The 14,573-nt window shown below is 31.3% G+C and overlaps 1 protein-coding gene across 1 annotated transcript; it reads right to left on the bottom strand.

Annotated features, from left to right (window-relative positions):
- Positions 1 to 1,887: 1,887 nt before the first annotated feature.
- On the bottom strand, positions 1,888 to 4,726 carry LOC122859489. Its single transcript, XM_044163102.1, has 2 exons — positions 2,410 to 4,726; positions 1,888 to 2,276 (listed from the first exon to the last, which is right to left on the bottom strand). The coding sequence occupies exon 1, from the start codon at positions 3,731 to 3,733 to the stop codon at positions 2,933 to 2,935; it is 801 nt and encodes a 266-aa protein (XP_044019037.1). The 5' UTR covers positions 3,734 to 4,726; the 3' UTR covers positions 1,888 to 2,276; positions 2,410 to 2,932.
- Positions 4,727 to 14,573: the final 9,847 nt, after the last annotated feature.

The raw sequence follows: 14,573 nt of genomic DNA on the forward strand, positions 1-14,573 counted from the left end.
TACAAAGTGCAAAAGACATTGATTTTCGATCATCTGATACAATTGCAAAACTGTTGGGATTTACTCCACGTATCTTGGAGTCAAATATTGTGCACGTATCCGATTTGCCAATAAACATTATAAAAGTGAATTCAATAAGAATTGAGTGCAATATTACCACTGGTGCTTTTATTAATAATAAAAAAGTTCATACAATCCACGAGTTTTTTCCAACTGTGCCACCAGGCTATAAAATTATTGAAGTTCCATCAAATATTATCTATTTGCCAGTATCAGTAAGAACAATTGATCACGTGCAAATAAAAATTGTTGATCAAGACGGTGATCTGGTTGACTTCCGTGGTGAGACAATTACTGTAAGATTACACATTAAATCACGTTAATGGGCATCGTCTATAATCGAAAAGTTGGCTCATCATATAAAAGGATTCAATGCAATCCACCACCAATCAGTTGTCATCGAGCATTGAAAACATTAACACCACAGAGTGTCCAGTTTCTGAAAAGTCTCGGCCTTCAAGTGGTGAAAAGCTATTGGAGTTGGGTCTGGGTAAAAGTATCTTGTTTGAATTGTGTGTGCTGTCCAAAATGGCGGAGGCTATGCTGAGTATTAACACACCAATTGAATTTGATTCATCAATATCTCACTATGAGATCCATGCACATCAGCCCTATGGTTCAACAACATTTGGAAACAGTGATGAAATTAGAATCAACATACAAAATCAGGATATTTTTATTTTGCCATGCAAAAGTTCATTACACATTTCCGGAAGATTAGTGACCGAAAAAAATGATGGTAGTGTGGCAGCGGCTTTGACTACTAAAATTGTTAATAATGGTATACTTCATCTTTTCGATGAAATAAGATATGAAATGAATGGTGTTGAGATTGATAGGAGTAAAAATACTGGCAACAAGCACTTTAAAAACTGTCAGTAAATCAGAATCAAATTTAGAGAATGCTGGTTGGCTTGGTACTAGCGATGATATATCATTGACTAACACTGATGGATACTTTGATGTTTGTATACCATTACAAATGTTTCTTGGCTTTGCTGAAGACTATAGAAAGATTATTGTCAATGCTAAGCATGAATTGATATTAATTCGCTCAAGAAGTGATATGAATGCATGTATTGGAATTGGTGGGGCAGAAGAAAAAGATTTGAAATTTCAAATAAGCAAGATTGAATGGCTAGTGCCATATGTTAAATTATCTGATAAGAAAAAAATTGATATGATGAAATTTATTCAACGAGATCCACCAATTTCAATGAGTTTTCGAGCATGGTGTCTTTTTGAATGGCCAATTTTACCTCCAACTAATAAGCATGTATGGTCAATACAAACAAGTACACAGCTAGAAAAGCCTAGATTTATTATTCTAGCTTTTCAGTGCAATAAAAAGAATAAATGGAATGAGAACTCTGCTTATTTTGAGCATTGCAATATTCGAGATGTCAAGCTTTTTCTCAATTCAGTGTCATATCCATATGCTAATTTGAACCTTGATATTGGGAAAAATCAATTTTCAATTTTATATGAAATGTTTAAGGACTTTGGTGAAACATTTTATGAAAAAGAAATAAATTATGCAATATCAAAAAAATTATTTTTGGAAAAATCACCATTAATTGTCATCGATTGCAGCAGACAAAATGAAATGATAAAATATGGACCAGTTGATGTTCGACTGGAATTTGAATCCAAGGAAAACTTTCCTCCAGCAACGAGTGCTTATTGTTTGATTCTACATGATCGTATTATAGAGTATAAGCCTATCAGTGCAAGTATTCAGAAATTAACATAATATAAAGGAAAAAAAAAAAAAAATTGATGTAAAACTATAATTGAATGAAAAAATAAATAAAAAATGAGACACAATTTCTTGTATTTAATATATATATTTATTAACATTATTTATACATTTACTCCTTAATCAAGCATTTCAATGTTGTTTTGTTTTCGTTTCTCGAATCCAAAATGGTTTGATCCATGTCTGACAAATCTAAGTTCTCCAGAGAGAGCATCTTTAAGTAACTCTGGTAAAATTGTTGAATTCTGTGTGATGAAATTGCTAAGTCTTTTTGGTAGAAATACTGAAAATTTGCGCTCCAATTCCAATATGATTGAATCTCCATATGGTGTTCGAACTTGTCTTACATTTGTCACACAATATAAGTAATCAAATTCAATCTTTTTGATTGGGATAGTAGCAGGATATGGTGTTACTCCAATAGTGTTCATTTCTGCATATAATTTGTCCATGTTGCCTGTTGGAAATGAAACAAAATTAGAATCATTGCAAGAATAATAATACGACAATGCATAAATACATAAATGAGAGGTTACATAAATAAAATGTTTAATCGTATAAATAATATAATATATGTATAAAATATTTACCAATTTTATTTTTACTGTCTTGGAGATGCTAGCTCAGAAGGTTCGATGAGATCTGTGGCTCTACAGCTCTGGGCAGCAGCTTTTAAAGGAAAATCGATCCCCCACTTTCAACGATCCCCACTTTAAATGTTTCTTAGGTTAGGTTAGGCTTATATTTTTTTTTGTGAGTCACTTTTCTAAAAATTTTTGCTGTTAGAGGCTGAATAATCATTCAAGATTATTATTTGGCTGATTCATTATTTGTAATGAGTCATGTGTTTCGTTGAAAAAGTTTTGGATGATTGTAAGTTAATATTTATACATGATAATAATAAAACTTATTTACTATTTGCAGCTGTCCAACTCCTCAAACATGTCTGAGCATGTATAAACTTGCCTGAACATGTTTAAACATGTTTAAACTTGGTTTTAAGAAATTCTAATGCTAACCTTATTTTATAATTTAAATATTAAAAAAGAAATAAATATACATTCCAACACAATTTTTTCATCGTTTTAAATTTTCATTTATTTATTAATTTTTTTACATGATCATTTTAGTAGAAGATTGCTCTGCAGCACATTTCTCACAGTCTTTTATTAGTGAATAAAAAAAACATCCAGCTATATCACCATCTCCACAATCAATTGAATGCTTGGTACATCTGCGCAATCCTGAAACGTGAGGATTTTGTTTCTGGTTTTCAGACAGCTTATTCCAGACTTTATCTATTTCATGAGCGGAAAATTTGATGATTGCCATTGTTGGAATCAGCGCAATATCTTTAGCAGACATATCCGCCAAATTTTCGACAATACTATAGAACATGATAGACTTGCGAAGAGATGGTCGAAATGTAAAGGCTCTAGCAAACCAATATTTGTATCGATTTACATTTTCAGCAGCACAAATATAATTAATGCATTCTGTATGACAATTCATATGCCTCAATGTTGGTAGATTATATAATTTTTCATCTGGTGGACAATCAAGATCATCAAGGTTGATGATTGTTGCAGTCTGTGATTTCAAGATTTCTGATAGCCATTTTTTTTTCTCAGCACCTTTTACATAGATATATTCCAAATCACCACCTAGTTTTTCATTAATTATATTTGATACTTCACGATAGTCAACATCCCCAGCACTCCATGAGATTCGATGCAGATTAGTCGCAGTTTTTTCAATAGTCTTCCAATACTCATTCGTTAAATTTTCTTTTCCACATGGTGCAGCAAAAATGATAGTTTCACTTGCTAGCTTTGAGTTTGCATTACTAATTGCAAGTTCTTTGATAATAAAAATTGAATCATTGAATCCTTGAAAATCAACAAAAATGGCCATTTTAATTTTTTCAACTGCGATCTTGACTGTCGAGTTCGTTTTTTACAACTGGCAAAATATATATGGTTCTGAGTGTTGCCTGATGCTAGCTCCCCCACTACAATTTTCAAAATCAACCTTCCCCTTCTATAAAATTTTCTTATTAATTTTTCGACTACATCGGAAATTCGTTTGTACATAGTTTCCAGTGTGCTAACTCTAGATTCTATGAGTTGAAAAAAATTTTTGCTCTGATAAATTGAATCTGCATCAACATTTATAGAATGTTCATTTTTATGATCGTGAAAAGCTGATTCGAGTCCGCCAATCATAATGCTATTATTTTCACAACTATCTTTCAATGATGCAGTCTGATGATATATCACTCGCGTTTCTTCTTGAATCATTTCGCGAACAATTTTAACTGACGCAGCATCGTTTGCATTTAGCGGATCTCCGACATTACACAAACGTTTATGGTTTATATCATATTGTTTATCCTTTGTTAGCTTAAAGCCCTCACCCGTCGGACCTCGAACACCAACACTATTTATTGTATTACTTTTAACTATACTTTTTGGCAGTTGACGACCGAAAACATCTACAGTCATCTTGCCTGAATGACAAAATCTCTACTGTGAGAAAAACAAAATTTCAAGTCTATTTAACCATTTTGAATCAAAATAATAATTGAGTTTTTTAATTTAAATCATATTCAAAATGGCCGATATTTCAAACATGTAAATATAGTAACTTACCACATTATCGATAAACAAAATGGCTGACATATAGAATCAAATTCAAATATATAGATATACCAACTCCCTACGTTACCGATATACAAAATGGCCGACTTTTGAATATATAGATATACCAACTCTCCACGTTACCAATATACAAAATGGCTGACATACTAACATAGAGGGGGAATTTAATCGGAGCCTGGTGGGGGTTTAATTGGGCCGGAGTGGGGGTTTGATATCAAACTGTCCCAGGATCCGCCTTGCTTCACTACTGGTATTCATATTATTGTTCATTTTATTAACAATTTATTATAAATTTTTTCGTTATAAATTATCGTTGTCTAGAAGGATATCGCTGTGAACGTTCAGTACTTGATGAAATTGTAGGTGTTACGGCTAATATGGTATCGGGATTTTCCTATAATTTTTTTCCACGTTGTCTAGCACGGTATTGCAGTAAACGTTGAGTGCTTGAAACAGGTAAAGATGTTGAAGAGCATAAAGGTTTTCCTGTAATTTTTGAAACTTGTGGAATTTCTTTACGGAGGGTAGCGACAAAATTCGAGGCCTCACTAGCGTTACGCGCTCTCGTATACTCTCTCGTATACTCTCTGGTATACGCTCGGTCACAAGCGGATGAAGAGGGGAGAATTGCGTAGAGAGAAGGGAGCCGGCAAAGAAGTTTCACTTCCCCCTCGCGTACTCGCAACACGCTAATTTTTTTAACGTTGTCTATCACGATATTATTGTACACGTTCAGTACTTAATGGTCTTGATTTCTTCGCAGGATTTTCCTGGAATTTGTGATCAGTTGAATTAGGAATGGGAAACTTGAGTCTCGACGAGTAATACAGTTATTTACAACAATTTGAATCAAATGTTGAAAAATAGTACCATCAATAGTATTAATATTAATACGATATTTTTTTTTTTTTCAGTTATGCGCATTCCTATTTTTTTTTCTTCCTCTCAATCTATACTATACTGTATTCCATGCCGCGTTGCCTATGCTATATGTATACTGTGATGTTGGACGGAATTCTTGTGTCAAGTTTTTCACATCAACAAATTATTGGTTGAATTATTATTTTAAAGAATATAATTATAAATGAAATTTTAGCACATGAAGCTGCCAAATGAACTTTTTCCAAAGGCTCAAGTCTAAGAAAAAAAGGAGCTGCTGCATTTATGACTGATGCAATAAAGTTAAAGACAAAATTTGACATGGGTTTCGATTATAAAAAAGAGTTTGTTGCAGAACTCAAAAGAATAGAACAACAAAGTCTATTATGGAAAGAAAGAATTTGAAAAGTTGTGGAGAATTGAAAAATAATAAACAGTCTATTGCTAAAAAGAAAAAGACTGCAGCAAACAAAAAAAAACTAAAAAATGTGTTGAAAAAAAAAAAATATCATTGTCAAAAATTGTTTCCAAGCTGAATGGCTTAAATAACTCAATAATGTCAACTTAATCTGCACTTGAAGGGGCAAAGTGCTATCGGTGTGCGTGGAGTTTCACCAGTTGCTGAACACATTGGTGGTGCGTTACCACTACTAATACCAGTCCTATCAGCTGTATCAGCACTAGGTATAAAAGTTGGTGATGTATCTAGTGTTTTTGAAGTAATTAATAGTGTTGCATCTATTAAAGAACAATTCAAAGAGAGTATAAGACATAATAAAATAATGAAATTGATTGGCATTGAAAAAGGACTTCATTTGGCACCACATAAGATTGGGATGGGACTGTATCTGACTTTAGAAAAATTCGTCTGTCTACCCCCAAGAGCTTCGACTGATGATGATTTATTGAAATTTGCAAAACAATTAAAAATATATAATTCTCGATAAGTATTTACGACATTCCAAAAAGTGGTCTTTGGAATCGTGAGTATGCAATTGTCAGTTTAGATGATAAAAAAAATACTGGAACACACTGGGTTGCACATAGAGGACTTGGCAAACATAATGCAATTTAAAATATTCAAACGTTTACCACCTTTCCTTTTTACTTATTTCAAGATTTTACTTTAAATACTTTGAAAGAAAACAAACACAATTTCTAATTTTAATATTCATTATACTACTTATTGAATAATTAATTAAAGAGATGAACTATTTAAATATTATACAATTGATTAGTGATGTGGCAAAACCACGTCACGAATATCTGTTGATCAAGAGTATTTTTCGGTCGCACCTATCAGCTTGGTGGCGGACTCGAAGTAAATTTTATATTTTACAAATTAATTTATTAAGCAATATCACAAAATAAAACAATTGCGGTACAAAATAGTACAAATTAAGTTAGAAAAATTTTATAAGACTTATGCAGGCTAGGTTTACGCACCTAAAAAACAGACGAATAAACAAAATAATAAGTTTATTTTATATTAATTAATTAATTAAAGAAAAAAGAGAATGTTTGACCCCACAGCAACCGCAATATCTATAAAATTGACAAAAAAAAAAAAGAGAAAAAACAGACGAAGAAACAGATAAATAAATTAATTTTATTATTTAAAATGAAGAGAGAGAGAAAGAATATCAAGCTAGAGATCCGAGAGACAACCAATCACACAACGAAGAACCGGCATTACAGTTCTGTTTATAAATTAGATAATAAATTGAAATATTTTTTCACTTAAAATCAAACTAAAATTTCATAATAATCATAGTTCAAAGTTAAATTATTTTTTCTTTAAAATTTAAACTCGAAAATTTTGAACTATCAACAATCAAAATCAAATTAAAATTTCATAATATTCATAATTCGAAATTAAAATATTTTTTCTTCAAAATTGACATTGGAAAATTTTAAACATACAAACAAATAAAATTCAAAAATTGTGTGTGTTACCAGTACGCGCGAGGGAAGTGAAACTTCTTTCGCAGTCTGTTGAGTTATTTTATCATGTAGATGGTCTCACAAGTGTATAAGTAAGACAGAAAGAAATATAAACACAAAAAATTTCCTCATGGTCTAGTAAAAAAAAAAAACGAAAACCAAGTACAATTTCATTTGGTTTTTTTAATTTAATTTTTTTTTATATAAAGAATCGGAGTCTTTTAGAACCCAGGTAGGAAGTGACGACGTGCACAAGCCTGGGATAAGCCTGATTACCCGGCTCTCGGGCCTGTGTCAGGCCTGAGACACAAGCCTGTGTCAAGTATGTATTTGCTGGTGTCGGACTAGTGTATCGGGCTTGACACAGGCTTGTGTTCCCAAGCTCGACACCGGCTTGCAAAAAAAATTATAAAAAAATATAAATAAACAATTATTATTAATTTATTAAGTTGACATTTCTGTTTTTTACGCGATACAATTTGAATTAACGATAATTATATGAACGAAAATAAACGGCGTAACGGGGGATCGATCCTGGGTCTCACGTGAAACTCCTATGCTTTATCAAGTCAACCACCGGGATATTAACGAAAGAGTCAGTCAAAATTTTTTATATAAATGAATTTATTCAAGAGTCAATTCACAGTCCTTGTAAAAGCCTGGCACGATAGTCAAAACCTAATAATTGTTATTTAAAATTTCTATTTACAATTTATAGATCTAATTAATATAATTTTTTTTTAATTGAATATATGCACAAGTCAAGTCCTGTGTCAGGCTTGGCACAAGGCTTGTGTGAGGCCGGGGAAAACAAAAAAAACAGGCTTGACACCAGCTTGGACTATTGAGGCCTGTGTGAAGCCGGTTGAAAACAACGGGGTCAGTCTTGTGTCAAGCCTGTGTTCACAAGGCTCGTGTGAGGCCGGGGAAAACAAAAAAAACAGGCTTGACACCAGCTTGGACTATTCGAAGCCTGTGTGAAGCCGGTTGAAAACAGCGGGGTCAAAAGAAGCAAACGTTTAGTGGATGAAAAAGTCAAGAAAAAAAAACTGATGATATTGTTCAAAATCTATTAGCAAAAATAATATTTATGATTTTTGATTCCAGATTTTGTATATCTTTTTTTTTTTTTTTTTCTTTCATTCTCATTTTAATATTATTTCACGTATAAAAATTGAGTTCTTAATATAATCTTAACCTTCGTCATTTCTAATAAATAACAAGTGTACTTATAAAATAAAGAATTGTCAATATTGTTTTTTATTTCATTATTTTTTATACAATGTCAGTATTCATATATAAATTTCATTTCGATCCAAAACGGAATCATCAAGAAAACCTGAACAGAAAGCAATTCTAATTGATATCATTAGTCAAATTCTTAATAGTTCAGGAGTTTAATAGCATACTCACTAGCACCGTTCTAAAATCAAATAGCAGGTCCTTGATTATAAACAGGAACGAGAGAAAGCAGATTTTTCCTCGTAGATACATTACTGATACATACACTGATTTGGATTCTTTCAATTGACATACATATAATCCTTTGATTCCTCAATTATTGTCATTGATTCTTTCAATTTTTTAAATTTTTGCAAAATTAATATTATCTATGTAAATAATACTATCCCAAAACACTCATTTAGAAAGAGATTTTTTACCCACTCATGTACTGATTCATCATCAACCGTATCCATAAGAAGTTTTTGGAGTATAATTCGCGATACGATCGGTGATTTTCAATCATAAAGACTGATGACTGAATGGATAACATTAGCATTCCATAATTTAAATGTAACGGATAATATTTACCCCAGTTACGTACTGACTCTACCAATTGCGTCAGTGAATAAATATTCAAGCTCATCAAATTTTCCCTCCGCAAATCACTTATTTGACTCACGCATTAGTACAATTTTTGATCGGCTATTTTTAAATTCAATTTATCAAATTATGAATTATAATTAAGCATACAGATGAAATAAAAAAAAAAAAAAAAACGGCAGTGGAAAGGAATATTAAATAAAATAATAAACGAGTTAGCATTCGAACTTCATTTGCCTGGTTATTCGTATTGTGCACCAGGTATCAAGTCAAAAAAACTATTAGCGAGAGGTGATCCGAGAACTAATCTTTTATACAAAGACTGTGAAAATCACGATATTGCATATTAAAAAAATTAAAACGATATCAGAGCAAGGCATGCAGCTGATCATATTCTAGCTTGTGAAGCAGCTAAACTTATTTTTTCCAGACACGCAAGTTTTAGTGATACTAGAGCAAAGAGAATCAAATTAGAATTTGGTATTGGTTGTGTTAATCAAGAAAAAAAAAATATCATTTTTAAAAATTGTACAAACAGCAAAGTAAGCAATGAAAGAATCAAATAATTTATCTATTGCAATCAAATCAGCATTAAAAGGTGCAAAAGCAAAACAAGTGGTGTCAAGAAAGCAATTACTATACTCAGAGTTTTAAGACTAGTCGCTAAACATATTGGTGGTGCTCTGCCGCTTTTAATCACAATTTTCACCGCCATAACAGGATGTCGTGGATTAGTTGGTGGAGCATCTGCTGTTGTTAAACCAATCAATGCAGTTAAGCCGAGCAAAGAACAATAAAATGAGAATGTAAGACATAATAAAATGATGGAATCAATTTCCATTGAAAAAAGACTTGATGTAACACCTTAGAAAAACGAAATGGGACTATACCTTTCTTTGAAATACTTCTATTGATGCTACGACAAAGAGCTATAACTGGTTGTGATTTATTAAAATTTGCTAACCAATCCGAAATTACTAATTTCCGTGGAGTTTGTATCCGGAATGATATGCCAAAAGATAAACCATGGGAATAAGGTAAAAAAATCATTAATTTGAATGACAAAAAAAATCCTGAAACACATTGTATAGCATATAAAAGACTCAATAGAAATCTAGCAATATACTTTGATAGTTTTAGCAACTTGCGATCACAAAAAGATCTCGTCCGTGATTTCAATATTAGTCGTATCGATTCTACTTAAAAAACAATATTATGATTCGAATACATTCAATTATAAACATTTTTTCGAAAAAAAAATTTTCTATTAGTTATTTATCAACCTTGACAATAAACGATTCATTTTCTTCAACTCTGAATGGGAAGTTAACTTTAGTCTCAGAAACAGATTACTTTTCACCAATACAACTATAAAGTGTTAGAAATTATCCTTCAGCACCTATTTCATTTTTATCAATTAATACCAATTGTTAGAACGATATAAATTTATATTTTGGAGGGTGATAGAATAGTTTAAATACCAACTGGGAGTTATAAAATAAACGATCTTAAATATACTTAGCGAATAAGTAGGTGGTATGAAATTAACAGTGTTAATTTTAGAAATTACAGTATTATAGTTATTATTATTATTATTGTTGCTGTTCAATAATTTGATATTATTTGTTGATGTTATCATAAGAATCTTATTGACAATCGAGAATATAATTATTTTATTGACGAAGAAGTAGAATATATATGTATATAACTTTTTATATAACTCTTTAGGATAGTAGTAGTGCACGAAGAAAAATAAAAAGTAAAATTTATTATAAAAAAATTGTAAAAGTAATATTTTTTGTAGAAAAGGAGTAATCTGAAGACAAAATTAAGTGAAAATTACCTATTGATAAAATCGAAAGACGGAGACGTGTTTTTATATTTATTCAATATGAATTTTACAATTTTCAAAAATAAAACAGAAGCTTAACCATACAATTCATAAATTTTACATTTTTTTTTTCTGTAGTTTTTTTCATGAGGTGTTTTTTGAGTGTAGGAATCATGATTCCCAGAAAATTCTATTTAGAAATATTTTATTATGAACATGGGTAATTTTGAAATAGAATATTGAACTGCATGACAGAAATAAAAGAATTGAAAATAAAGTGATCGATACTTTAATGAATGAAAAATCATGGGTAAATTGTGAGAAGGGTTTTTGAAAAGACAAGAAAACATAATTATAATTCGCTCTTTTTGTAAATGAATGATTAAGTTATCAAAAATACTCAGATATGAAAAACTTAATAGTAAAATTGAAAAAATTCAAACTAAACGTCCACAAAAATGTCATAAAGAAATGAATTTCGCTTTAACAGTGGTTGCAGGAAACTGTATCTTTATGAGAAATCGTCTTTTAATCGTGTGAACGGAGTGTTATTTTTTTTTAATTATTACTAAATAACAATAAAAATAATTCAGGGTGTGGATGAAACTGATATTTGAAATAAAAAGTATGAAAAATAATAATTTATGAAAATAAAAATTTAACAAATAAAAAAAAAAAAAAGTCTTAAAATTTATTTCCGTAGGTTAAGAATAATATAAGATATTTTTCATCTATGTTTAAGTTTTGTTTTCAGCAAAAAAAATATAAAAAAGATTTTCAAAATGAGTTATGTACATCATGTCTGGAACTGACCCCAACTATGTAAAGTATAAAACCCTCTCTATCTCGCGCATTGCCTTCCCCACAAGACGTTTTCCTATCCGAGTCCTTATTCGCTTCCTTACTCCGCCCCCGAGTTTTGATGTTTAGATGATTTCAAGTTTATATTTTCGTTTTTGAAATTTTTTTTCGTTATTATGTTAGTCTATATTTTTATCTTTTCAATTTTGTTTTTGTAAAAAGTTTTTTTCTTAATTTTTTTTTTTTCAAATTTAAATTTTGTTTTCATTTTAAAAATTTTATTTGTGTATATGAAAATATACGCCTTTTATAAACTAAACTAAAAAACTATTCTGAAAAAACTTGACCGAAAAAACTATACGAAAAAAAAATAAAACGAAAACTCTACTAAAAATACTATACTAAAAAAACTATACACCGGTCCGCTTCTATACTACCTGTTAGAAGAGAGATAAGTGAGAAGAGAGAGAGAAAGAGAAACAAGTAAAATTCATTTGAGAGAAATAAAATAAAATGTAAAATAAAATAAAAACTAAAATAAGAGAGAAAATATACAACAAACATTGGGCTAGCGTGTCTAATTCTCTGACGGCACGAGTCAATGCCGACCAGTGCCTCAGACTGACAACTTTGCTATTAGAAAAATGTTGCAGTTTGACGACAACTAGGATTAGGCTGCTGACCTCGAAGACCACCCAGTCTTTCGAAAAATAAAATAAAATGTAAAAACATTTTGGAAAGTTTGTCGGGTCCAAGCGACGCTTGGTTATACAAGCGTCGTTTGGCCTTCTAGAATTTTCCAGAATTTTCATATTAAGGCCCAGAAGCTGAGTTAGCGTCCTGGACCTTTTTTGCAGTTAGTTGCATTCGCTATCTTGTAGCCTACACATCTCTCTCTTGTCACTTGCTCTTATTCAAAATCAACTTAAATAAGTTAACAATTCAATAAAATAAATTCAAACTAATTCAATTAATAAATTGAATATTAATATAAAATTCGAATAATAATTGAATTAACAATTATTAACATTAAACGAACAAACAAAAATATTATTGTGTTCATTATTTAAATTAACCATCCCAAATCATTACTAGATATAAATCCCTTAACGGGCAATATATCCAACACTACATATCGCTTGCTTATGCTCTATATGTACCGCTGCCCCGTGACGTCATCCATGCATTTTTATTTTACCCGTGTTAAAACCGCTCTCATTCATCCTATCTATACTATACGATCTCATGCACTCTATTCCTATACTTTACACAGACCTCTCACTCGCACACATACATCTTATTTTATCCCATGCTAGCTCTATAGCTATAGCCTCATACACCCTGTAAAACACACACATGAGTGGGGAGGAGGGGAACCGCATTCCACAAAATCACCCAGCCACCTTCTACTTATCTCATTTCCCTATCCTTCTATCTTGAGGAATCTCACAAAAGGCTGACTGGCAAAAGTCTCGGATAGGGAAATGATGACCACTTGCCGCGACTTTCAGATATTTTAGAAAAATATAGCTATGCAAATTTTCCTTCTCCTGATTTATCCAAAGGGTGGAGAAGAGCCCCTATCACCACCTGAGTGACTCTTGCCAGTCGGTTTTCAACTCAGCAGCCCTCTTACACATGCTTAAATACTATGCTATTCACTTTCATTTTCCTATGCTAAAACCGCCCCTCTTTTGTGCTCACTCATTTTATTATTCCGAGCTATTCTCTATTATTTTCGCGAATAATATCTAGTAAAATATTATCTTCTCGAATATTCAGTCTTCTTGATACATGAATTTTATTCCTCTATTCTACAACTATACACTATTCTTTCCATACTAAAACCGATTTTTTATATGCTAAAAGTCTACGTTATTCTTCTACATTGTCCCCGTGATACCACAATAACTTGAGAAATCCCCAGGAACCGTGCCTCTATCCAGTGGAAGAATTCACGTGTATTTTCCACTGCAAACATGACAACATGAGAGGCCACTAAAAGAAGAGAAATTTCAAGAAGGTGACCAAATCGCCCTCTTTTTACTGTAGATTCATCACACTCCCTCCTTTTCCAAAGTACAATAATATAATTCTACAATTATATATTTTGTATAGGCTCCCGTCATTATCCACCTTGAAAATGATAGACCTTTACCGTTTTTTACTTAGCTAGATCACTACCGATTGGCCGTTGGCGGCATATGCTTTCGTATGCTATCTCCCGTTTGTTAGTTGCCGTGATATTCATCTGGTTTGTTAGTAAGAGTGGAGAATACATATAATTAGTATTCTTACCTCGCCAGTGAATGTACTTTTACACAACATAATAATGATACTAATCGTTTTGACAATAGTAATAGTCATAACAATAATGTTCATAGCAATATCAATGAATCATAAATAAAATGATGAATAGCTGACATCGTTTAACATAAATTCTGATATTCAATCTAAATTTTCAAGCTTTTTTTCCGTTAGAGTCATAAAATTTTTCAAAAAATACGGTGTGTATTGAAGCTGAAAATCTTTTTGTTCAAAACTCTCGAACCTGTCCTCAAATTTTGTACGTTTTCTGTCGAACTTTTCTCGATATCAGTTCACTACATAAATCTAAAGAAAAACAGATGATTGTTTCGCTTATTGCGACATTCCTGTAGCAACGATTCATTTTGTTACACTGAAAAATTTTTTCTATTTTAAGACAAAAAGTTCTTAATAATAGAAGTTTTCTTCTTGCAAAAAATGGTTTGGATTAAGAAAATTGATTTGGATTGAGACAAGACTTCTTAATCAAATCATAAAAACTCTTGAA

The sequence above is a fragment of the Aphidius gifuensis genome, linkage group LG6 (assembly GCF_014905175.1).
Source record: "Aphidius gifuensis isolate YNYX2018 linkage group LG6, ASM1490517v1, whole genome shotgun sequence".
Classification (NCBI taxonomy): Eukaryota; Metazoa; Arthropoda; class Insecta; order Hymenoptera; family Braconidae; genus Aphidius; species Aphidius gifuensis.